Raw genomic sequence first — 26,600 nt, forward strand, 5'->3', positions numbered from 1 at the left:
AAAATTCATTAACCATGAAACAAATTAGATTCAGCTATAAAACAGCTTTACAGAAGACAATGTAATCATCCAGCTCAATTCATTTCAAGTTATTTGAAGGTTTTGTTTGTTCCATGCACATTTACTGTCCTTCTTTGTGTATGTGTACATCAGGGTTATACACCGAGTTTCTGTATATCATCATTGCTTGATGTTTTATGGGACCTGTCTATTTTGTTTGTTTGTAGGAAGGCCATTGCCAAGTCCGGTCTCCAGCACCTCTCATGCCAGCCCAGTGCTGCAGTGTTGGCCAGGGGGGAAACGGACAGAGAAATCCGCAGCACAGTGGACTGGAGTGTGAGTAACACAAACCCAAATAATCTAGACTTCAGATCTCCATTCATTGTACTGTAGATAGCGCTATAGTTTCTTTCTTCAGTTTCACATTTAATTTGATGCTGTGTGTTTGAGCAGGAATCAGCTCTGTACGGAGAGCACATCTGGTTCGAGACAAATGTATCTGGGGACTTCTGTTACGTCGGAGAACAGCACTGTTACGCCAAAACACTGGTGAGTGGGTGTTCTATATATTAAGGAATAAATTTTTTTTTTTTTAAAGTCTCTCCTTATGCAAGAATGAATAAATGGAAGAGTAGGGACAAAAGTGAGATAAGACATCTTGAATGAGGTATTCCAGATGAGAGTGAATAAAGGATGAAATAAGATACGAAAAGGAGGTGAGCGAGAGGATAGAAATTGATGGATGGTAAAAAGGGAAAAGAGATTCTATCATTTGCACCGTTTCTCTTTTTCTCTTATATTTTTCTCTCTTAGTATAATGCTGCTCCCTGGTGGCTTTCTCACAGAATGCATTGCATAGGATTTGGTCCTTTAACTTCGGAATTATGTACATCAAACCAGTTTGATTTAATTATTTTGGCCATTAAACTTACATCAAGTGGAGATCACCTGTGACCTCAGTTTGAGTCTGAATCTAATGATGTCTCTCTTTCCTGTTTTTCACAGCAAAAGTCTGTTGCTCGGAAAAAATGTGCTGCTTGCAAGATCGTAGTTCACTCCATCTGCATTGAACAGTTGGAGAAGGTGAGTTCCGGTTCTAATGGCAACACAAAGGTAGAGACATGATCTGACACTGCATCACAGACCATGCGTGTTCCTCCCTTCAGTTATTGGATTGGAAAGCTCCGCCTCAGGGGGAGGGGCTTGATGAGGTGCCTCTCAAAGAGCCGTCATTCAGAGTGAGAAACCCTCTGGCTTTTTCTCAGACTCATCTGGGGCTAATGGATCACTCACACCTCTGATCTTAGTAAAGACTGGTGACTGTCTGGCCTGATAAACCTAGGACACCCAAATAACAATGTCCTGTTAACATCCGGAGCCACTTAAGCTCTCAGTCCATCCAGACTGTGAAGGGGCCATCCTTTGTCTTTTTTTGATAACCTGATTGGTTTGAAGTTAAGACAAAAGCTGGTTCTAATCGTATTAGGTTTTCTTGCCAGACATATTCTTTTTCTCACTAGTACCTTAATCACTTTCATTTTGATTGGGCAAGTCAATGTCAGGTTGTTGGGTGGAGTTTTATTTTATCCATGAGGCACAGATTCTGTGCGTTCTCAGTTCTGATTCTGGCTGGTGTCTTCGACAGTTTATGTCTGCTATGTGGGGCTGATTGTGGTGAAATGATGTTTGATTAGGGGATGATTTTAATCATACTTTTCACTAACCAGGCTAACAAACTCAGAGAAAATGGTAAGGCAAGTGGTGCTTTTTGCTTTTTGTTCTGTCTTCATATTATTATTTTTTATTTTTTTATTTATCCAGAAATGTTGATCTCAGTGGGTCATCTTCAAATCTGAGCATGTTTTCTGTAGAATAAAACAGTTTTGTAGTTTTGATAAACTACTGAACTGTTGAGGTTTCATTTAGGGTAAATACTTAATAGTATTGTAGAAAACTTGATTTTTTTTTTTTTGTCTTTCAGATAAACTTCAGATGTAAACCATCTTTCAGGGAGTCAGGATCGCGGAATGTCCGTGAAGTGAGTTTCTTCTTTTCCTCTTCCTTTCTTTGTTTTCTTAATATCTCTCCCATTCTGCCTGTTTTCCAATTCTGTCAAACTTATTGTCGTAAAATCTTCATAGATTGATATAAACAGCCAACAGTGGTGTGCTGAGAGTCAGTTTTCTTTGTCATTGTATTTTTATTATTTATGTATTATTATATTTATGTATGTATATTATACTTTAAGATAAATAGCTCCTCATTTTTGTGCATTTTTAGCGCTAAACTTAAATTTAGCGCTACGCAGCTGTCCAAATGACCCCAGACTGTTTGACACACACTACAATGACTGATGCTGTTTGCTGTTTACATCTTTAAATCTTGATTTTACCTATTTTACCCTCTTTTCCTTTTACACGTTCCCTATGTTCCGCTCACTGCTGTAATCCATCCCTCGTCACCTCATCCCTATCTCGCCATTGCACTTCTGCTCCTCTGTGTGCCCTTTCTCTTCCTGTCTCTCATCTTGGCTTGGTGGGTTAGCGCACCTGGCGACGCAGAGCTTTCAGAGGTCGCCCTGCTTTGGAACAAATGACAGTTGCTGCAGCTAAATATAGTGCACACACCTCTATCACACAGGTATCAAACACACCCTCACCCAACTATGATGACACCTTTACTTGGCTATCTAAATGAGGGCTTGTACATTTCTGTTGTTTTAAATAAAGCTAATTACAATTGATACAAACTAACCTTAACCATATGTGGTTAGAATTGTTTCAAAGTTTGCAAAATTAAACAAATTCACAAATAAATAGTGTGATCAACAAATATATGTTATGAGTTTCACAAAAATTAATTAAAGGGTTAGTTGGTAGAATTTTCAACAAAATTTCTATTGTTACATTGTCAGTAGTATATGTAAATGAACAATGTGTAAAACCTGCACAGAGATTTTTCTTAATTTCTTTGTCAGCAAAATTTGTCAGTTTTTGATGGCTCCATGTCTTTTGTGAAAACTACCAAAAGCCTTTCTGCTTAATTTTATTGATAGCCCATAATGCCAGTTCTGAATTATCTTTAGATTCACAACTACTTCTGTTTTATTTGCCGATATCAGATTAGCTCGAGTGGACGGTGGGTCCATCTATTTATGGATTTTTGTGCACAACAATGCTAGAAATGTTTCAGAATCCACAAATGATTGCCAGACAGAGTTGTGTTTGTAACATAAACATTTTTGTTATTTTCAAATCTCATTTTATTTATGTTTTTGATTTCTTTGTGTTTGTGTGCATTTCTCTTAATTTTGTGGATCTTAATCTATTTATTTGGATAAATGAAACAATTCTAACCCTATATAACCCAAACCCCAATCCTTAACCCTGAAAGATAACTTACAACTGCATTTTTAGAATTAAAAAAATAATCTAAATCATTTTAGTATTGTGTATGTCTGGGGGAGGGCGGGAGGGTTTATCCCCCAAGTATTTAATTGTACATTTGCCCACATTCGTATAGGCATTGCATCATAGCATTCAAATATGAGTTTACACGGTTTTTAGATACATCTCCAGAAGTCTTCTATTTCCATGATTTCTGTTCTGCTGTCTCTTCCTGTCCACGTGTCACTCCAAATCCCTAACTTCAAATTTGATCTTGATCTTTGCCCCGCAGCATAACCTCACTACATTAAACTGGTTTAATGTTACATTTTTAACACTGATTGTCATAATCTATGGATGAGACAGCTATTTGTGATCTTGTGTCTTGTTTTTATGACAGCCTGCAATAGTGCGACACCACTGGGTCCATCGGAGAAGACAAGAGGGCAAATGCAAACAGTGTGGAAAGGTGGGTAGAAAGAATCATGATAAAAGTGTTTATGTGACATATGTTTGGGAAATGACATGTATCTCAATGAGTCTGATCTCCACCTACAGGGATTTCAGCAGAAATTTGCCTTTCACAGTAAAGAGATTGTAGCCATTAGCTGCTCCTGGTGCAAACAAGCAGTAAGTCTCTCAGGCTGAATGCATTGGTGTGTTTTAGTATTGTAGAGTATGTAAATATGTGTAACTTTCCTCTCTTTCTCTGTCTGTCTGCAGTATCATAATAAGGTGACATGCTTTATGCTGCAGCAGATAGAAGAACCTTGTTCTTTAGGAGCACATGCCGCCGTTATAGTACCTCCTACCTGGATCATACGGGTTCGCCGACCTCAGGTATACACTACACTCTATTACGGTTGTTGCATGGCCAACTAAATGGGAAAACCCCACAAACTGAATTAGATAAATGAATTTGGTGGCTCTGTAAGCAGGGCAATCAGCATCTCTATGGCTCAATTTCATGTAAAACGATAGATGTAAACACCTACATTCCACCTAGTGCAAGGAATTCACTAGGGAATTCTGTAAATTTTCAAAACGTAGCATTGTCTTACTTACTTGGGAAAAAGCATTGTTTGAGCTTTGTTCTGCTAAAGAAATGTTGTTATCTTCCCTGGATTGTTTAAAAACTCCAGCACACAGAATGTACATAGATAAGGCATTAAATGGCTGTTCAGAACTAAATTAGAATAAAACGTTCTGTGTTTTGTATGTATTTTAAATACTCAGAAACTCTGTGGAAACAGAGAGCATTTTTATACTGAAATCTCCACTGGTAGTTTTCCAGTGTTTTTTTAACGAATGTGTTGAATTTGTGGAGTGCTTTTTTAGTAATGTTATTGTGCTGTTTTTCTATCGTAGTCCTCACTAAAGTCAAGCAAAAAGAAGAAACGAGCGTCTTTCAAACGCAAATCCAGCAAGAAAGGAGCAGAGGTATGAGAACAAACATACCCCCCCCCCCCTCTCTTTCTCTCCCTCTCTTTATTTCTTTATTTCTCTCTTTCCAGGAGGCTCGATGGAAGCCCTTCATAGTGAGACCTATTCCCTCTCAACTCATGAAGCCACTGCTGGTGTTTGTAAACCCGAAGAGTGGAGGAAACCAGGTATTATAATTACTTTCTAAATCAATAATAATGATGATGATGATTTAATAGTAATTATATTAACAACAATTAAATAAACCATAAAAATTATAATCACCTATATGAACTATTCCCTTCTGCTCTCTCTCTTTCAGGGAGCTAAAATCATCCAGTCCTTTCTGTGGTATCTGAACCCTCGGCAGGTCTTTGATCTCAGTCAGGGGGGTCCTCAGGAAGGGTCAGTATCTGCATATGGAATGATTCACAACAGGCCTTCCCAAACTTTTTTCTCAGCGTAACCCCTTTGAAATACAGTACAGTTGTAATCAAAATTATTCAACCCCCATTGCAAATCAGGTTTATTGGTAAAATGTACAGACTTTCAGCTGTTTGTAATGAACAAATCAAACAAAAGTAATTGAAATAGCTCAACACAACAAATGTTTCAAGTGGTTTCCCCAAATTCAACTGAAAATGCAACTTTTAATGACTTCTGCAGTCTCAAAATTATTCAACCCAGTCTGTACATTTTACCAATAAACCTGATTTGCAATGGGGGTATAATATTTTCAGTTACAACTATACTATAAGTACTATTCAAGATTTTAAGTTGTTTGTGGTTCTCTGATGTCAGTTAATGGTCAAACTACAGTACATGTTTTATTTTTATTTGTTTTTATTTGTGGTAAGCAGCTGCAAGATTTGGTCAAAAATATATATTGTGATTATTTTGTCATACATTTCATCATACAGTGATATTTTCTACATGGATGTTCATTGGTGTTTTGTTTTTAGCTTGGAGATGTATCGCAAAGTTCACAACTTGAGAATTTTGGCCTGTGGTGGGGATGGCACGGTGAGTGAATGTGTGTGTGTGTGTGTGTGTGTGTGTCTGTATGTGGCAATAATCTGCAAACACATAGTCTGTGACCCCCTTATGTAGATGTTTGGTGAATGGTTTATATAGGATTATGAGCCCCTCCAGCAGGGTGTGGCACTGCAGTCTTATCTTCCAGACTGTGAGCAGAGGAAGAGATGATTCTCCTGAGAAATAATACTGTGACACTATTCAGATGAGTCATGTGTTTGAGGAGTTTTCTGACATGTAATGCTGATGTGTGTGTCCTGGTTTACCCCATGCTGTCACATCTCCATAATCCGTTTGTGTGAGTAATTAAGAGTGTTAAAGAGGGATCTGAACGCAGCTATATTTCATATACTGACTTTGATCCATGAGAGAGAAGTTTAGGAATATTGCCTTAAGCCTAACTGAAATAAGGAGATTAAATCCTCCTGTCCTCCACCCTGCTGAACTGCGGTTTTCTTCGTTAAATACTGCAGATATTCATATTGAGTTCTTTTTCTTGTGTGGTTTTCTGAGTTGATGTGATTGTACAAAACAAGATATCATCTATTTAACTATTTTTTGTGTGTGTGTGACAGGGACTATTAATGAATTTTATAATTAAGTTTTTATTCATCTCTCTCTCTCTCTCTCTCTCTCTCTCTCTCTCTCTCTCTCTCTCTCTCTCTCTCTCTCTGCTTTGTTTCAGGTGGGCTGGATCTTGTCCTCTCTTGATCAGCTGCAGCTAAACCCTTCTCCTGCTGTGGCAGTACTTCCTCTGGGCACAGGAAATGACCTTGCTAGGACGCTAAACTGGGGTGGGGTGAGTGGAACTTGGGTTAGAAATCTGCACATTCCGACACAATTATCCCAAACAATCAGTCCAACTTTATCATGTTCCTCCATAGTAAATTTGAATGTAATTCATGTAGCATAGTCTGCTCACTATCCATTCGTAAGCATTGTTTGCTGAATGGGCATTTCTTGTACAACCGTATGCATGTAGGGTTACACAGATGAACCTCTGAGTAAAATCCTGTCTCACGTTGAGGATGGGAATATTGTACAGCTGGATCGATGGAATCTTATTGTGAAGCCCAACCCAGATGCGGGCCCAGAGGAAAGAGACGAGCAGGTTACGGACAAGGTAAGAGCTTCACCTGCAGTGCTGTTTTACATGCAGTCAGAAGCACAGGTTTGCTTCAGTATGTAAGCAGCTGAAGAGTGATCGATGTTTCTCTGCTCCACAGCTCCCTCTAGACGTGTTCAATAATTACTTCAGCCTTGGGTTTGATGCTCATGTGACTTTAGAGTTCCACGAATCTCGAGGTTGGTGTAAAGGCGCTAGTCTGTGACTGTTAATTTGCCAGACAGCGGTTGTGTGAGAATAAAGGATTTCTTCTATGAGATCAGATTGATTGGTACTTATTGTGATTAATGGTGGTTTGTCGTCTTATTTCTCAGAGGCCAACCCTGAGAAATTTAACAGCCGATTCAGAAACAAAATGTTTTACGCAGGGGTAAGTGAAACACATTTCTAAATGATTGATAGCATGCATTGATTCCTCGATGCATGTCATTTTTTTTAAATTAGTTTTGACCTTGTAATTCTTAATCAAACTTCCGGTGAAACGACAGACTTTTTTCTAGTAATGTATGCTGGACTTCTCCAATCATTTAGTCCACTTAAGCCCCACCCCTTTCTTAAAATCAACTTCAAGCTTGCATTCAGATCTCCCTCCATCCAGAAAAAAGGCTTTTACGCTACTTCCATTACTTCACATCTATAATAATGGCAAAACCCCTTTGTTAGCTGAAACATTAATAAATATGACAGTGAGTTGGTGATGACAAATAATGCAAATGTTGTTTCCTTTTTCTACAGACAGCGTTTTCTGATTTCTTAATGGGCAGCTCCAAAGACCTGGCTAAACACATCAGAGTGGTGGTACGTACAGAACAACTCCTTTGTGCAGAACAAGAGAGGAAATATGTGTGCATGTTAGGGTGTTTTGAAATGCAAATGAATATGCTGTGATTATTTTTTTATTTTTTTGGCTCGACTCAAAGTCTCTGTATTTGCATGCTTGTTTGTTTGTTTGTGTTTCTTCCTCTTGGGCTTTGGGCTCTTGAGCATTGAGAGGTAGTGTGTCTAAATATGAGTTGAAACCTTTTTTCTGCTGACTGTTGGTTTGTTCTGCTGACTTACTCAGTTTATGCTGCTTTCTTCTCTCTCTCATTCTCTATAGTGTGACGGCACAGATTTGACCTCGAAAGTCCAGGATTTGAAGCTGCAATGCCTGGTCTTCCTCAATATCCCCAGGTAATGCACAAAATCTTTTTTCTGCAACTTGTTGAATTCTTAGCATCATTACTCCAGTCTTCAGTGTGACATGATCCTTCAGAAATCATTCTAGTAATCTGATTTGGTGCTCTAGATTTGTTTGTGTGACGTGTACATTTGGATGTGCATGTTAATCGCAGGTACTGTGCGGGCACTATGCCATGGGGCAATCCAAGTGAGCATCATGACTTTGAGCCTCAGCGTCATGATGATGGCTGCATTGAGGTCATTGGATTCACAATGACATCACTGGTATGTTTCACCTGACTGGATAAGTTTGAAGTAAGGTTTTAAAGTTGCATTGTTAATTTACATTCCCTGCTTTGTTTGTTGTGAATATAGGCCACGCTGCAGGTCGGAGGTCACGGAGAGAGGCTAAACCAGTGCCGTGAAGTCACCCTTACCACCTTTAAGTCAATCCCCATGCAGGTGGATGGCGAGCCTTGCAAACTAGCGCCATCCGTTATTCACATCTCCTTGCGAAACCAGGCCAACATGGTGCAGAAAACCAAGAGACGCACATCTATACCACTGCTCAATGAGTGAGTCCAACTTATGTGACAGCACACTCATTCCTGGATTCTGTGTGTAGATTAGGGCTGTTGCGATATCATATTTTCACTACACTGGTCATGGGACAAAATAATTCACTATTACAATAAAATTGCATTATCTATAGAAATAAAAAAGATAATAATGCTCTCATTCAAATTCATCTTTAACTTTTTTGTTTTCTCTTTTTGGTCAATGAATCACACTCAAAATACGAGTGTAGTTTGATTGTTGATCGACACTTCGTGCAAAATAGGGTGTCTAACAGAATCTGAAAACCCCTCGGGTGAGGGTAGTGTCTCGTTTTTTATCTGTCATCTCAAAAGATTTTTCGTGACCATAGTAATATGTTATTGGCACTGAATTTGCTGGATTATTTATGATTTTATCATATTTGTAGTATTAACAATGATATTAATTTTTAAATATCACTGTTATCGTCAGTACCGCTATGTTGCAACACCCTACTGTGCATATGCGATTAAACAGAAGGTCTGCCATTTTAGAATGAGTGTTAAAGGAGCATGGCTCTTTAGAGGGGCGCAATCACCAAAATACACACAGACACACACACACTTGAGTATTTTGTATGAGCTTGTTTAATAAAAGCCAAGTGAGCAGAAATTTAAACTGCTTGATTGATGTATTTCTCTATTGAGCTGTTACTTAAAGTGTGAAAATTTAGTGTGATTTATTCGCTCTCTCATTCTCATTTCTTTTCCTTGAAACTTCAAGTGAATAAATTACCCTCATAAATGGCTGCTTAGGACAGACAATCTTGCTTAGTCCTGCTGAAATTAGATAATCGCTCTCTCTTCGAGGTGAATGCATTGTATTGACAGCAGATATGCCCATAATGAAACCACTGTTAAAAAGCTAAATATCTGAAGTGGAGACAGATTTAATAAGTGTGGCGACAGCAATGCCATTTATTGAACTTCAAGACACTGTACCTAGCCAAGACAGTGCATACAGTGCAGACAGCCAACATGCTCTATTACATGCATCTGTTCTCGAAAGCCTCAATTTGTGCTATATATCTTTTGTTTGTATGATTGTTCTAACTGGAATCTTTTTCCATCCAGTAGCCAGCAACCATTTCCAGAACGGTTACGGATCAGAGTGAGCCGTATAAGCATGCATGATTATGAAGCTCTGCACTACGACAAGGAGAAACTCAAAGAAGCTTGTGAGTATGAAACACATATTAACATTACAGTTCAGCTAATGTACTGATGATTTTAGTTGTAAAGTAATCAATCTGAACTATTTGCAAATAATATTTTATTTTAAAAGTCGCCGTGAAACGGAGGTGGCAATAGTATTTTCTTCCCTATTGTGATGGATATCCAAGTGAAACAGCTTCTTGAACAAGAAAACCTGCAGAGCAGGACTTGATTTTGTCCCTCTGGAATTGATTGGATCATTGGATAGTTGTGGTTTGCTATTGCTGCAATGTCATGTGAGTGACAGGATGTTCCGCCCTCGCACCAGTGAACACGTCATCAGAGAAGAGATGTCACTGCAAGTTATTTTGATTAAAGATTATGCATGGATAAATCATTTACAACAAATGGTGCAAAATTCCATTAAAAAAAGAATTGTCAATTCTGATTTCATGGTGACTTTAAAATATGCACACGTTCTCTCATATTCGTATGCCTAATATGTAGAAAGTGCAATAAGCTCTTTGTCTCGTCACATTCAACATAAATTATAACATATTTTCGATTCAAAATGGCAAGATTTTAGAAAAAAAAATTGTATCACTAAAAATTACTGTCGGTTGTTTGGATATTACTGTTTTCTGTTGTTAAACAGTCAGATTAAATGTTTAGGTACTTTGCTACTGAACCATCCCGTTAAGCTGCAGTTGTATTTGTCAACACTAGGTGTCGTCCCATCACTACAGTGAGTGATTATAGTGCGTACTGATGAAATTCAGTGGGTCTTTTGAGAATACGTTCAGATTCAGCTTTATGCTGCTATTGTGTTTTGACAGATTATTTTGTGCCGATCCATCGGAGATGTTAATGCCACACATTTCTGTTCTCAAAAATCCATACTCTGTAACATATGAAAGGTTTGTTGTATTCTGCTAGTGTGTTAGAACGTCTGTATATTTGTGTGTGTGTGCAACAGTAAGTCCGTCTTCATGAACAGATATAATCAAGCTATCTGTCGAAGTATATATGACAAAATGCGTAATGAGATAACTGAACTATTGAATATGCATTGCACATCACTCAGATCTCTTTTTCAGAAGCACTCTATGTCAAGACCTATTGTAGTGTGAGTAACATGTATAAATGCTGGTTGAAGCCAAGCTACAAACACTTTATTTAGGCCTGTTAGTCTGATTTATCTGGCATGATGTTCATGTGACATTTTATAAAGACAAATTATTGCTTTAGTTTTACTGAAATCAAACTTTTCAAGTGCATACAGTTGTTCTGTACTCTCTCCTTTGTGATAGAAAGCTATACCATGCGTCCCTGTGTCTGTTCTGCTCACTGCTGTCCCTCACTAGTCTTCACTCTTCTGAAAAGCATTGACAATACCACCAACTCAACAGAAAGAGAGAGAGCGGAGAACAAACCTGAATTGAATTTGAGAAACGACTGTTCAGATGTTGCTAAGCAACCCAACATTCCTCAATGGAAGAGACTTCTCCCATATCTCGCTACTCTCTCTCTCTCTGTGCTCGTTTCTTCCTGTTTCCCTTGTCGTTTTCTCTCTCTCTCTCTGTCTCTCTCTCTCTCTCTCTCTCTCTCACTCCCTCGCTCCCCACTTTGTCAGAGAAACTTGCCGTCCTCTTGAGAATGCTCATTTAATTTAGAAATATTACCTTACGTCTCTGAAGCCTGTGAGTTCTATGCCTTTCACCCTTTTCCTCTAAAGTGACTTAGACTTGAGAATGTCCATATGCATGAGAGGACGCATGTACCCACAGCAACCACTGCACAAACATCATATTTCATCATATTCTCTCAATGACACATACTGTACAAGCCTGCAGCCATGTGTCCACAAAACGCCTGCAGTGGTTTAGACTCCAGGGCAGACAAAATTGCCACATCCTCCCCATCATGTCCTATTACTGTTTGACCTTGTTTCATGAGGATTCTGTGGATTAGTTTGAGTTTGATTGAGTCTGAGCCAGTGCATGTTTCATACAACTGCCATAAATCATATTCATCAACTCTTCTGCTTAAATATATATCCACAAAGATAGAGATGAATTAGCGTATACCTTAAATGATTTAGAAAAGTCTTTCTTTTATTTTTACTCTTTCTTCCATTTCTGATCAGTATCTCCTGAGAGGAAAATGTGGGACATGTTTTTCACAACACACAGCAGACTGTTACTGTAAGAGTGATGGAAAGATTATGTTTCTTCTCCTCATCGCTCGTTCTAACTTCTCTTTTCGTCTCTTTCCATCCTTACTGCAGCGATTCCGCTGGGCCTCATCGTTGTCCCGGGAGACAGTGATTTGGAAACCTGCCGAGCTCACATCGAGAGACTACAGGAGGTAAAAAATGAGAGGGTGGGGTTAACAGATGGAGTGGGGTAAAAGTGAGAACTGAAGAGGACAGGGAAAGAGTAAAGAGGAGAGAGGTGTTGGAGTTTGATTAATGATGGGAACACTCAGAATATGAGGAGGGAGAAGTTACACTGCACTACAGATACAGAACAGTGGTACTCAACTGGTTTGTCCTTTAGGACCTAGATTGTAATGGCGACACAGTATCAAAATTGTTTATTGTACAATAGGAAAGAAAAATCAGCAACACCTTCATTAACAAAAGTTAACAAAATAAGTATTAAGAAATCAATGAACAGCAGTTTTTACAGCATTTCTTAATCAAGATTAATGTTAAAGGGATCGTTATGGAAGTAAAATAATGCCAAATGTTTTTGAAACAAAAAAGCCAGTTGAATTGCACTACTTGAAAAAAAAGGCATTGCATTAACCATGCTTGCATTTTAATGCATTGTATTTTTAAGGCTTGCATTTTTATGGGCTGAATTTAAGCTATTTAAGAATTTAAGCTGTGAATATTTCAATTCAAAACATTTCAAACACATTTTCATTATTAAAAATTCAATAATCCATATTCACCTTTCATATTTCACTTCCAAAATATTCAAACTGTTTAAAAATACAACCTATAATATTCAACAGGCAATTTTCGGTCCATTTTATTTCGCTTTGCAAATTTGCTTCCAAAAATTCAGTGGTTCAAATTCGACAGCAAATTCAACATTGACATCCAGGAACTGCAGCAAAAGCAGTAGATTGCCGAGCATACTCTTCTTCTGCTGTTAGTCTACCTCACCAGCAGGTAGTGCAAAAGCGCGTGTTGTAAACGAAGACCAGCAACAGTTAGAGCAAGCCATTCATTCATAAAAACTCATTTACAGCAATTGAGCATGCATTACGTTTTTGTGATGATTATCTGGGTCAGTATATATATGCGGAAAAGATGATAAAGACACAAAAGCTGTGTTTATGTTTCTTTCAATAACTTCATTGTTACTTTCCCTGTGTAGCCTACATGTTATCAGCTTTCTCTACCATGAACGGGATTATAATCGGTTTCCCTCAATACCTCGTCATACTCAAGGATTAATGGACTAATACAGAGATATAAAAGACCAAACTCGCACCTTATTGGGGATGTAGGCTGTACTATATAGGCTACAGGCAAGCAGATGGACTTGAATATGAACTTAACGTGCAGTTTCATGCTCAGCATTTCCCAGTGATATACTGGCATAAAATCAACATTTGATCAATTAATACTAACACTTTCTCTTCTATTCTATTATACATGTACGTACTGCATTAGATTAAACTGGGAAGGGTCATAGCACTTGCATATTGTAGTCCTATTGTTAGTTTAACAAATTAACAATAGTTAGTTTGTTACTATTGTTAGTATAGACAGCCATATGTACTATTGCACTACCTGCTGGTGAGGTAGACTAACAGCAGAAGAAGAGTATGCTCGGTAATCTACTGCTTTCCCTGCAGTTCCTGGATGTCAACGTAGAATTTTCTTTCAAATTTGAACCACTGAATTTGTGGAAGTGAATTTGCAAAGCGAAATAAAATGGACCGAAAATTGCCTGTTGAATATTATAGGTTGTATTTTTAAACGGTTTGAATATTTTGGAAGTGAAATATGAAAGGTGAATATGGATTATTGAATTTTTAATAATGAAAATGTGTTTGAAATGTTTTGAATTGAAATATTCACAGCTTAAATATACAATCATGCTGAATTTCAGCCCATAAAAATGCAAGCCCTAAAAATACAATGCATTAAAATGCAAGCATGGTTAATGCAATGCATATTTTTTTCAAGTAGTGCAATTCAACAGGCTTTTTTGTTTCAAAATTGTTCATTTGGCATTATTTTATTTCCATAGATAGTTCTGTCATCATTTACTCACCCTCATGTTATTCCAAACCTGTATGGCTTTTTTCTTCTTCTGTGGAACATAATATATAATATACACTGCCCTTCAAAAGTTTGGGATCTTTAAGATTTTTAATGTTTTTAAATAAGTCTCTAAGCTGAGAGATTGTTCAATTTGCATTTTTGGATGTACTATCGCTTTGAATTATACATATATATTGTTTATTCATGAAGGTTTATTATTAAATATCATATTCATTGTTAGTTCATGATACCTAAAGCATTAACCAATGTTAACAAAAAGTGTTGTATGAGTGTTACCCAAAAATAAAATATTAAAATGTGTTATAATACTGTATACTAACAAAATACTAAATTACAACTACATATGAAATAAGAAAACTGATATTCCTGGATTCAGATGATACCATGCTCTCCAGCCAGTAGTTTATAGACAAAACAAATTGTGACAAACAATGTCCTTTTGCAACTCATATTATTTATGTAATAATGTAGTATGAATTTATGTCAGCATCTGCCTAATGTAGCTTGTTTCTGCAAAGTGGCAAATGAAATACTGTAGTTGACAGTTTTTGATGGCAACAATTAAAAATAAGGTAAAGTGTTTTCTCCTCTATTTTAAAAGTTTGTATAATATTTTATTGTTGTGAATGTGCTCATTTTTTGGTTTGGTGACCTTTAGTATTTAGCATTGTTTTTTTTCCCCTGACGTTGTGACCCCTGGTATAGAATATCTTATTCGTTTATGTAATAATACTCTCCTTGTTTTAATTCATACTTTCTCATTGAGAAACATTGGTCGTACTAATAACTTCACGTTTAGCTGGAGAAAATGATTTCAAACCAGTCAGAGCCTTCGTCTAGAGACATATGTACAATGAATTTAGGTTTGATTTTGTTATCATATGGAAGGTAAGAGCAGGGGAAATCTCTCTCTCTCACATGCACACACACACACACACACACACACACACACACTGTGCAGCGGGTCATAATGAATTCCTTGGCAGGAAGGTTGTGTGAGTGTCTGTGGCAGAATAGGGTATTCTTAAAAAAAGAAAAGTAGTCTCAGATTCACATTCTCTCATTAATTCATGTTCTGGAGGGTATTTTCATTGAAATACTGTTGTCCATCTACTGCAAAGGAGACTTTTAGAGAAATCTTATATGACGGCGTTTGTATCTGAACTTGATGGACTGTGTGCCTGGTTTGATGGGCTTTGTGTGTGTATGTATCTAATGTAATGGGGTCTCCTGCAGGACTTTGTGTCGTGTCACCCATCTCTGCAGCGGCTGGTGCTCCAGGTGGGTAAGAGACCTGTGAGAGGTAAAACAGGCACACCTGGAGCACTTTCAGGAACAAGACTGGAAATACAGCCTGGACAAAGAATCTAGAAAACCAAACAGAGTTCTGTTTGTACTAAGGCCTGTCAGATTTTGATGGACATTCCTGCACAAACCCAAACTACATAAACTTCAGCAGCACATTTGTGTACTCTAAAAATAGGCTCGGAGGCAGACATGTTTACCGTGAGAGTGCGTAAAACTCAGAAGAGCTCAAATAAGCAAGAGAGTTTGTTTTCAGACAGAGCTTAACATGATCCTCAAAGCAGAGTATTCTGCAATTCATCCGAAATCTCCCGCATCATTTTCTGAGATTAGAGCACTCTAGCGCCTCCTAGACACTAGTCTGTTTTCAGACGTGAAGAGAACCCTCATTATTACAGCATTCACTCATGGCAGATGTTATGGGTGAAACTTCAAGTAAGCACAATTTATACTAAATGCTTGCTAAGCTAAATCCACTCGCTCAGAGCTTCGTTCTCTGGATATTTCCCCTGGGTCCTAAGTGCTCCCATGTGCTTTGTGTGGATGGATGCCTTCGATCACATTTAGCTTCTGTTGAGAATGGCAGCTTTCTTTATAGTGATGGTGCATGCAGGTGTTGTATTTATTGTGTGTTTGTGGATTCTGTGAGTGCAGTCTTTGTAGTGTGTATTTGACTTTGCATGACATATATCTTCAAATGGCAGTTTGGCGCTTTAGGAAAGAGATTAATTGATGTGACAGGATATAATGAGAGGTCTGTGTGTATGTGTGTGTGTGGGGTGAAAATAGTGAACTTTCACATTTTTCATATGCTGTTAATTTGCTTTGAGTGGCATAAACTGACACTAATCAGAACTGTATCTACCTTTCTCCTCTTCCCACCTCCTACCCCACACTTCCTTCTCTCATTCACAGGAAGGTGATGGTGCCCAATCAAAGGCTTTGTCATCTCAGAGGCTGTCGCCAAAATGGTGCTTTCTCGATTGTGAGTATTATTTTCACAGTAGTTTGGATGGTAGAATTCAGAGAGTCAGATCTGGGGTACTGAACAGCAAGTGTGTCATGGTGGCCCTCAAGGATGTGGGCTGGAGTTGTGTTTATCAGTGCACAAAGTGTAGGTGTTTGCTGTGAATAAAATGGCAAAGAAAGGTCAGAGATTCAAAACCATGAGTCAGACGAACAAAATATTCTCTTATCAGTGACAGAATCAAAGTGAGCCAAAGAGGAAAAGAGAAAGAGTCATGAATCTCCATACTAAAGAACAGAATCTACTCTGACATTTCAGCACTAATAAGGAGTGCCAGGATGATTACTGTCAGCAGGAGAGAATTACAGCCACAGAGAAAGAGAGAGGAGCTGTTGGCATCATATTAACTGCATGTCTGACATGATGAACTCTGTGGGTATGTGTGTTTCACCAAGTCACACCAGCAGGTCAGCAGGAACTTTTGAAAGAGGCATCACTCAGTCATGCATTTGGCATACATTATCATACATAAATCATTTCCGTATTTATTAGAGATGAAATTTTCTATTCTTTATTTGTTTACTTTTGTTTTACTTATTTTCTTATTTTCCTTTAAAGTACTCTACCGTTCAAACGTTTAGGGTAAGATTTGTTAAAAGAAATGAATACTTGTTTTCAGCAAGGATGCATTTAAATTTCTATTTCTAAACTCTCTATTCATGAAATAATCCAGAAAAAAAGTATAGCGGTTTCCACAAACTGTTGTCAAAATTGATAATAATAAGAAATGTTCCTAAAACACCAAATCAGCATATTAGAATTATTTCTGAATGATCATGTGACTGAAGACTGGGGTTGTGACACTGTTTTAAAATATATTCAAATAGAAAACCACTATTTTAAATTGTAATACTATTTAACTGTATTTTCTATTAAATAAATGCAGCCTTGTTGAGCATGATACTTCTTTCAAAAACAATGAAATTGTAATGACCTCTAACCTTTGAATGGTATGTATTTTTTAAATAGGGCTTTATTGTTTGTTTAACGCTATCCTACTTGCTCATTATTGCCACCATACAGACCTTTATGTGGACCACTTTCCAATTCTTGTAGTTATCTCCTTATTGATCCCTCAATGCATGTAACTCTTTGGAGCAAAAAGATAACTGTACACATTATGTATTCTATGAGAAATGATAAATAGAAATAAATTGCTTTTCGCATACAGGTGACGCTTTTGTTGAGAGGTGTGTTGAAGCATTTACTCGAATTGTGTTGAAGGGGCCATCAGACTTCATTTGACAGTATCTCGAGTTATGGGGAGTCAGTCATCATTATACACAAATCCTCTGTGACAGCTGAGTCACATTCACATAGATCCTAAACTGCTACACATCAAACCAGTGAAATGACAGTACATCACAATCCCCTGTTCAGTACATGCATCTTTCTACCCTTTCTGCCCTTTTTTCATCCTTTCTTTCCAGTCCCTCCTTCCTCTCTTCCCACTGGCACAGAGCAAAACATTTTAAGACTAAAAAGCTTCCAAGGGCTTTATTACCAGAGCAGAGAGCTGCAGAATTAGTCAAAACTTTTCAGAGTGATTGTGGAAGCACTTCTGATCTCAGCTCAGTGTTATGAAGTTGCTGTCAAATAATTAGTTTCAGTTCAAGCTGGGGGAGAGTCTGATCCGAGGCCAGTGTTATGCCGTTTTCATGGATCATGGAATAGCACATTTGTGTACCCCAGGGCAGCATTAGGGGGGGGAATTGTCACCAGAGCATGAGGAATCATGTGCACTCATTACTTTTGCGGCGGCAAATATGTTATTTACAGGTATGAAGACAAGCTCTTGGGAATTTGTTTATGTGTGCATTTTCAGCATGTGCTTTCTCTTTGGGAGTAATTTGCTTCGGTGAGATGTGAGACCCATAGCAGCATCTCTTTTCACGCTCATTAAGACAACACAAGGGAGTGCCACACCCCTTCACAAATCCAGCAACACTATTGGTCTAAATACCTGGCATGCCTTATTGTGGCACCCTCTGATTCGTTCAGATCATCAAGGGGTGTCATGAACCTGTGTCGAACATAAACATATTTTATGTTACATATAAGTACCCAGTTCAGGTCATTTTGGCAACCCAGCGCTGTTTTTTTTGTTTGTTTTTTGTTTTGTTTTTTTTATCCAGCTGAGCAGTGTTGGGTGTAATGCATTGCTAAGTAATTAATAACTGTACTTTATAAAATACAGTAAGGGATTACTTTTAATATTTCTCTAATTTAATTAGTTACTTCTGATATAATTGCATTTAATACTGTAAAGACTATAGAACATATACAACAATAGTGGATTTAACATTAAAATGAACATGTAATGTTAAAATTTATGTTTTTAATATAACCTTTTCCCTTTAAATATGGAGAAGAAAAATTTCAAGGATAATTTATGCAATTGTGTATGATTTATTTGAAAGAACTAAAAGAGCAGTTTCATGTCTATCCTTGTATTGTTTAACTGGTTGAGTCTGATATGGGATTTAGAAAGTAATAAGTAATGCAATACTTTTTAGAGAGAGTAATTACACTGTTGAAGATTTAATTAGTAGCTAGTTAATTACTTTTTTAGAGTAACTTACCCACCACTGCAGCTGGGTTAGGTTAAATGTTTGACCCAACATTTAAAAAATAAAATAAAAAAATGACAAAATTACTGTACTGCTGGGTTAGAATGAACCCAAAATGGGTGGGAATTTGAAATAACTTTAACCCACACACAGAATGACTACAGTAACACAGGCTATAATCAAAAGGTGCAATTTTTTTATAAGCAAGAACACCCAGAAATAGACAAATATAGGCATAAGTAACAACATATGATAAAATAACCCAGTGTTTGATCTGTAGATGTTGAAGGGTACTGTTGTGTAATTGGAGACCTGATCTGATGGTCTGGTAACTAATCAGAGGCCTGATTTGGATTCTTATTTATGTTTTGTGTTTACAGCTACAACAGCTGATCGATTCTACAGGATTGATCGAGCTCAAGTGAGTCCTCCATAGAATACCTCTAAGAGTAATTTGAGCTAAAATTGAGCAATTTGGAGTGCCCACAAACAAACTATGCATATTTGTTTTCCGTCTGTCTCAGGAGCATCTTAACTACGTGACTGAGATTTCTCAGGATGAGCTGTTTGTTTTGGACCCGGAACTGGTTGTCACAGAGACGGTCAGCACATCGCCAGGCATGCCAGACCTGGTGGACTCCTCTGGTGATGTCCCGTCCGATCCGCATAAATTTGCCTTCCCATCATCCTCCTCTTCGCCACCAAACTCACCTGGACCTAGGTGAGACACCGTAAATACACACATGGACAAACACAGAGGAAACGGTTTCAGTGTATCCAGTGCCATTACAGTATGTAAAGGGATAGTTCACCCAAAAATGTACTTACCCTCATGTTGTTCCAAACCTGTTTGACTGAAATTCTGAGGAACACAAGAAGATATTTGGAGAAATGTCTCAATCAGGTCCAATTTTGTTTTGGAACCCCATTATATGGTCAAAAAAAATTCAAAGGAGACATTCTTCAAAATATCTTTGTACAAGTTTGGAATAAAGCAGGACGAGTAAATGATGACAGCATTTTCTTTTTTGGGTGAACTATCCCTTTAAGCTAATCTTTGACTTTCCTTTCATTATAATGATGTTTTGATGAATTAGTTATTTTACACGAACTCTCGTACAGGAGACATGTTCATAATCATCTACTGCTAATTACTCAGATGGCTGATAGCTGACAGCAGTTTCAGCCAACAGAGAGCAGTAGAGCTAGAGCATCGAGCCGCCTGTTGGCAGTGTGTTTCTTACAGCTTAGCTGCTTTATACAAATGCTACAGTATATTAACAACATTAATTCTAAAGTACTGAGAATTGTATGTTTAACATCCACCTAGGGCACTTAATAGTTGTTGCTTCTGAAATGCTTTTAATATACAGTAAACATACACGCGTGTAGGCAGGTTTATACATGAATGTCTATGCACGTTTGCATATGGGAATGATAATGTGATTGTGAGATTGTGCGTGTGTGTATAATTGTGTAGTACAGAGTGAATAAAACAGAGCGTTTCCTGCAGCGCAGAGCTTGATCCGATCCTCTATTTATAGCTGCCTGAAAAAGTCATACAGCACCACAGCTCCTGTTAATCTCCTGTGTGTGTGCGTGTGTGTGTTTGTGTTTGGAGGGGGTAAGAGAGCTCAAGACAGAGAAAGAGAATACAGACAGTAATTTCGATTTTTTTTTTTTTTTTTTTGTGCATTTCGTTTTTCTGTTTTTGTAAAGATTGAATTATTAAATTATAAAGATTTGATGAAAACAATTGATATTGTCTTGTATAAATCAATATCAATACCTTAAGGTCCATCATCACACGTAATTTCTATTCAGTAAATGTAAAGGTCTGTAGGGAAGGGTGCATTTGATATTTTATTTTATATTATTCCATATTATTTAACCTTAGTGGAATGCTCTGCTAAAAAAAGAGCAGCATAAATTCCCATTACTGGTCCAGTCAGGTTAATGTCGGTTAGTGCTGATTTTGTGCTGGTGAAGCTTGTTCACCATTGCAGTCTTGCTAGTTAAGCTAGTTAAGAAGCCTGGTGAGGACACCTACATGCTAGCATTCAATGATGGGGGACCAGCATCCAAAACACAACATATCCTACTATTCACTACTATTGCGGTCAGTAAGAATTTAATACTTTTATTCAGCAAGGACACATTAAATTGATCAAAAGTGACAGGAAAGCCATTTATACTGTTACAAAAAATTTAAGATTTCAAATCAATTCTCTTTGAACTTTCTGTTCTATTTATTAAATTATGTGGAAATAGAATGTATTAAATGCATAAAAATAAATATATGCACATATACAATCCGTACATATATGTATATAGGCCTATACAGTACCGGTCAAAAGTTCTAATATGCCGATTTATTATCAATGTTGGAAACAGTTGTGCTGCTTAATGTAATAACCTGTGAAACTTTTTCAGGATACTTTGATGAATAAAAAGTTAAAAAGAACCGCATTTATTTAAAATACAAATATTTTGTAACATTATACATCCGTTCAAAAGTTTGGGGTCAGATAAAGTCTGATTCTTGGGGAATGTTGCACGGCTGGAAAAGTCTCTCGGCCAATCAGATTCGAGAACCAGAACAAACTGTTGTGTGTGATCAATAACTCTGATCAATCAATACACTATTGTCTCTTTCTGACCAGCATGAGCTAAATAAATGAATAGATTTATTAGCAAATATCAGATAATTGCTAAGATTTTTTGTTTAAAAACAAACAAACTGTCTCTTATGCACAACAAGGCACAAATTTGATCAAAAATACAGTAAAACAGTACTATTGTGAAATTGTGAAATATTAATAAAAAACTTATATATATATATATATATATATATATATATATATATTATTTATTAATATTTCACAATAGTACTGTTTTACTGTATTTTTGATCAAATTTGTGCCTTGTTGTGCATAAGAGACAGTTTGTTTGTTTTTAAACAAAAAATCTTAGCAATTATCTGATATTTGCTAATAAATCTATTCATTTATTTAGCTCATGCTGGTCAGAAAGAGACAATAGTGTATTGATTGATCAGAGTTATTGAATAGTTATCTGTGAATTTTGTATAATGATCGTTGCCCTCCTGCATCCCCCAGCTGTTTGAAGCTTGTCTGGTTGAAACACAGAGAAGTCACTCGCTGGGCATAACTCTCTTCTGATTATGTCATGTATGTCATTGTATAACCCAACGAATAGGAGCTATTGTTTATGGCTCCCAATGGAAAACATTGAGTGAACCCTCAGAGCACTTTCAGTCCTGATGCTGCTTCTGTCATGTGTGCTGTGCTGTGATTGTGAGATAACAGTCAGCCTTTTGACTTTAGGGGCCGTGGATGCTTGATGTACTGATATGCTCTTTATTTGAACTTCTGAAAGTCTTTCTTTTACTTTGCATTTGCAGTAAATGTGTCATTTGTCAGCCTTAATGATTCAAACACTACCTTTTCTCTCACCCTTTTTCTCGGGTTCACTCTAAGCCACCTGGGTATTTCACATCAAAGCTGAGGCTTTCTTTAATTAGTCTTGTTTAGCTTGATAATTGTGTGGGTTTTTTTATATCTGTTGTGTTAGAAGCACCACAAGCATACAAAGCTACAAAATGCTGACATTCTGTTTTTCTTTTATACGTTTATAAATATATCTGGGTTCTTTTCTTGTAAAATGTTTAAAAACAGCACTATAAACGATTTCAGATGTCATTATGTCCATTCGCTTTGTCTGTTATTGCAAGAGGCTTGGATTTTTTTCTTCCTTGTCGATACTTAAATATAGTTTCTGCAGTTTTAATGACATGTTTGCGAAACCGAAAGAGTCTTTCAGAGAACTTTGTCTCATCTTGTAATTAACATCTGCTTTTTCCTCAGCTCATCCTCCTTTTCTCCTTCCATTTTTGTCTTCCTTTTATTTGGATGTTTCACTTTAACCAGGGTTCCCATGGGTCCTTGAAATCCTCGAAAGTTTGCAAATCTGAAAAAAAAAGTCGAGGCCCTGGAAAATTTTGGAAAATAAACATACATGGATACAGGTCCTTCAAAGTTCTTGAATTTATTTTGTGCAAGAAGTTTTCTAGAAAAAAAATCCATATTATTCCCTCCGGTTGGATTAAAGTGTTATTTCATCAACACTTCATGGCCTATGCATACACAAAACTACTACGATGGCACCTCAACGTTTGTTGTTGAACACAACAAATGTGTCCCCACATTAAGTCCTTGAATTTAAGGGTATTGGACCTGGAAAGTCCTTGAAAGGTTCTTGAATTTAAAGGTAACCAAGGTGTGGGAACCCTGTTTAACAAACAATCAGTGGTACTTTTTGTTCTGGATTAAATTTTTCAGCAACTTTTCTATTCCTGATTTGTGGTTAGTTGCACATACGCAATCAGTCACACAGGCGTACGGCTGTTGATGCGTTTGGCAGGCATTATTACATCCCTTAACTCCCTTGGGCATGAAATAACGATCTCTCGCCTAGCCAACATTGAACATGCTATTGTTCAATTCAGTATGAAAGGAATATTAAATTCATAAAAATAGGTAATTAGCCTTAGTGGTGATATCTTTGTGGTGTTACGTGCTGAGTTTGCCAGGGTGAACTGTGGGTGAACAAAGTGACAGAAAGCATTGTCTTTTTGAGTCTCTAGAAATGTTGTCTCAAATGTCTCTCTCTCTCTCATTTCACTCTCTCTTGTCTTCGTAATGTTTTTCCACCGGTTATGCTTTTCCACCAAATGAGATCAGACTGCTGCAGGGTGATACATGCACTAGTGGAGATCAAAGGATAGTGTCTCTCTCTTCCTCCGTCTCTCTGTCTCCACCTTTATCTCTTCCTTTTCCTTTCTCTCACATACTATTATTATATACTAAAAACACAAACAATATGCACCTAAACCTACTTCTATATTTTTTTAGGATATTCCTCATCTATTAGGTGTGTTTTGTATTAACCAGACTGTAATTGTGGGTCTTTGCATGTTACTTATTTTATTTTTTTTATACTGCAAAGCCTTCCAAGCCTTAAAGAACAAGCACACAGATAATTTTGATTGGTTAGCAGCTGGACCATAGCATTTGTTTTTGTTGGCTACAGATATAATGACTGCCCTGCTGTTATAGTACCATATATTCCTCTTGATAATGTATCTGTGTGTGTCTCTTTCTTTGTTTCCTCAGGGCTGCAGAGCTGCAAAGGAAGCGTGTTTCCAGTGACAGTTCTGTGGCAGAAGCACTTGCACACAGTGACTCGCTCAGATCAACCAAAGCAGCTCTCTGCAGGTAAGAGCTACTGAAAGAGCGTTTATGCTCCTCCAGAACACATCTCTCAAACTCCAGCCACATGGATCAAGCTTGCTGTCACACACAAAAGTGTTCTTTTTTTCTTTTCCAGGCTTATAAAGTTCTTCCTGATTTGCATTTGTATGGCCCTAAGCATAGTATTGAGTTCTGTGATAGTTATGAAAGATGCTGATCTGTGAATCTCAAGTTGTTCTGTGAAAGAAACCCTCTCTAGCTAATCTTAATTGTAGCAAAAGTGAGCTGACTCCTCTACTCTCATTTCTCTTTTAGTGGGGCTTGATGGTTTATTGATAATATATACATTCTGTAGGGCTCGGCCGTATGAAATATCTTATCTGGTAGAGATGTTGCTGCAGTGTTTATACAGGGGTAGATATATTTAGAACTGCTTTATGTTATTTACTTTAACATTTACATACAAAATTTAAAGCGAATGTGTCCCAAACAAGTCGGAATGTGGAAGAACTTGCCGTTAATAGTTGTTTATGACTGCGGAGCAATGTGTGTGTATATCAGTCATTTTAAAACATTTAGAAACGTTTAAAATTTTTCCATTGTAGCTCATCCAGGCAGAGTCAGTACCATCCTTTTTACTACATTAGTTTGACTATCTTTTGTTTTTAGCTCAAATGCTAGATTTTATAATTCATTTCTAATGAATAATCATATCTTTTAGCCTGCGTTCCGAATAAAACGATGGATGAAGTATCTTTAATTTGTAAAGTATTGCATTCACTCCCCTCTATAAGGGTAAAATAAGTGTAAATGTGTTTGCTCGTGTGCAACTGTGGCCACCAGGCATTTTTGTGAAAAGTATGACATCTCATTACTGTGCAGAAATGCATTTTGCATTTTCCTTGTACTCTGTGTCAGAGAGAGAGAGAGAGAGTCCAAAGGATTTTCAAGGTTTTTTTAAGGATGCATTTAATAGTTCCCCATGAGCATTTCATGAGGACTCCATGAAAAAGTTAGTGTTTTCACATACTGTACATGACATGAAGCTTACATTGAATACATGGAATATTTTTAATGTTTGCTTGTAATAAGTCTTTATTCCTGCTTATTTTTTTATAAAAATATAAATTATAATATATATTTATTGCTGGAGATGTTGTTTGTCAGGCAGAAGTCTCCAGAAGTGATAGTTTTTGCGATGAGTTATTTTCATGCTTGATTTGGAAGTGGTTTATGAATCAACTGTCCCTCATGTTACACGGAAGGACAGAAAGATATTCGGCTTTGTTTCATGTAAATGTGTGTGTACGTATATGCATGTGCGATCGGAGAGGATGAGAAAGGTTTTCTGTTAGATTCTCTACAGGATCCCAGACCTCATAATGAAATATAGAGAAAAGAACTGACCACTGGATACTGGCCAAGAGATACTACACTGATAAAAATGCAAGAAAGCTGCTGGCCATGAACTGTTAGCTTTCACTGCACAGAAGATATAAGGCATATCACTGCCTGACTGCTCTCTAGTCAGAAACCACAATCACAAATCTCGCTCTTGTGTGAAATCAGCTCTGTAAAGCACAGAGGGCTGTCCTGGACTTACATGCTCCTTTGTGTTCCTAAATGATGGGCTCTTTGGGTCCTATTACGTTTCTCCTAGGGTCAATAATATCTCTGTAAAGGAAACTCCAGTGTCTGTGGTCCATTATGTAACATTTGTGTTGGCCATGAACTGATACGCTCCAGTGGGGTCCGGGCCACAACCCTGCCTGAGGGGAGGAATATCTGTCCAGAAAAGAGATAATAGAACCACCCCTAGTTTTAATGGAGAAATGTGTCTGGATTACATCACATGCACATGCTTGATGTCCTCAAAATGTCACACCAACTCAAACACACAATGCACAAATCCTCAGTTCTTTGATTTTTTTTTTTTTTTTTTTTTTTCCTCCTTGTTATTATTTTCTTTTATGTGTGTTCTTATATGTATTTATTTATTAGTTTCAATGTTTTCCATGCCATGTACTGTACTGTACTGTATAACATTCTGATTAGGGTTTGTTCCACAGTTTACTTATTGTAAGTTTGAAAATGTTCCATTGACTGTTGATTGTTTAAAATGCCACAGTAGCAGTGACGTTACCACAATATTTTAATACTGAATTCATTTGGTCTTTTGTTCTTTTACATTTGTTTGCATGCTGAATTTTGATTTGCACTTTTCTCTTGTATATATTT

At 37.2% G+C, this 26,600-nt stretch overlaps 1 protein-coding gene across 11 annotated transcripts in view; it reads left to right on the plus strand.

Moving 5' to 3' along the window:
- dgkza (diacylglycerol kinase, zeta a) overlaps positions 1-26,600 on the plus strand; it is a 105,366-nt gene that overhangs the window by 63,049 nt on the left and 15,717 nt on the right. For 5 of the 11 annotated variants that reach the window (XM_084108214.1, XM_084108218.1, XM_084108212.1 and 2 more), the window contains 25 exons: positions 228-336; positions 454-549; positions 1,006-1,083; positions 1,982-2,038; positions 3,787-3,855; positions 3,945-4,016; positions 4,110-4,226; positions 4,755-4,826; positions 4,901-4,996; positions 5,131-5,213; positions 5,771-5,831; positions 6,529-6,642; positions 6,826-6,966; positions 7,070-7,148; positions 7,284-7,339; positions 7,705-7,767; positions 8,069-8,142; positions 8,304-8,415; positions 8,506-8,705; positions 9,801-9,904; positions 12,169-12,248; positions 16,408-16,477; positions 19,470-19,510; positions 19,614-19,810; positions 24,285-24,386. In XM_084108214.1, coding sequence (XP_083964340.1) covers positions 228-336; positions 454-549; positions 1,006-1,083; positions 1,982-2,038; positions 3,787-3,855; positions 3,945-4,016; positions 4,110-4,226; positions 4,755-4,826; positions 4,901-4,996; positions 5,131-5,213; positions 5,771-5,831; positions 6,529-6,642; positions 6,826-6,966; positions 7,070-7,148; positions 7,284-7,339; positions 7,705-7,767; positions 8,069-8,142; positions 8,304-8,415; positions 8,506-8,705; positions 9,801-9,904; positions 12,169-12,248; positions 16,408-16,477; positions 19,470-19,510; positions 19,614-19,810; positions 24,285-24,386 — 2,343 coding nt within the window. Of the gene's footprint in view, positions 1-227; positions 337-453; positions 550-1,005; positions 1,084-1,981; positions 2,039-3,786; positions 3,856-3,944; positions 4,017-4,109; positions 4,227-4,754; positions 4,827-4,900; positions 4,997-5,130; positions 5,214-5,770; positions 5,832-6,528; positions 6,643-6,825; positions 6,967-7,069; positions 7,149-7,283; positions 7,340-7,704; positions 7,768-8,068; positions 8,143-8,303; positions 8,416-8,505; positions 8,706-9,800; positions 9,905-12,168; positions 12,249-15,423; positions 15,663-16,407; positions 16,478-19,469; positions 19,511-19,613; positions 19,811-24,284; positions 24,387-26,600 lie in introns of those variants that run through there. The other 6 variants (XM_084108215.1, XM_084108219.1, XM_084108217.1 and 3 more) reach the window with 3 other exon arrangements.

Source organism: Abramis brama (assembly GCF_963993115.1).
Source record: "Abramis brama genome assembly, chromosome: 3".
In the NCBI taxonomy this organism is placed as follows: Eukaryota; Metazoa; Chordata; class Actinopteri; order Cypriniformes; family Leuciscidae; genus Abramis; species Abramis brama.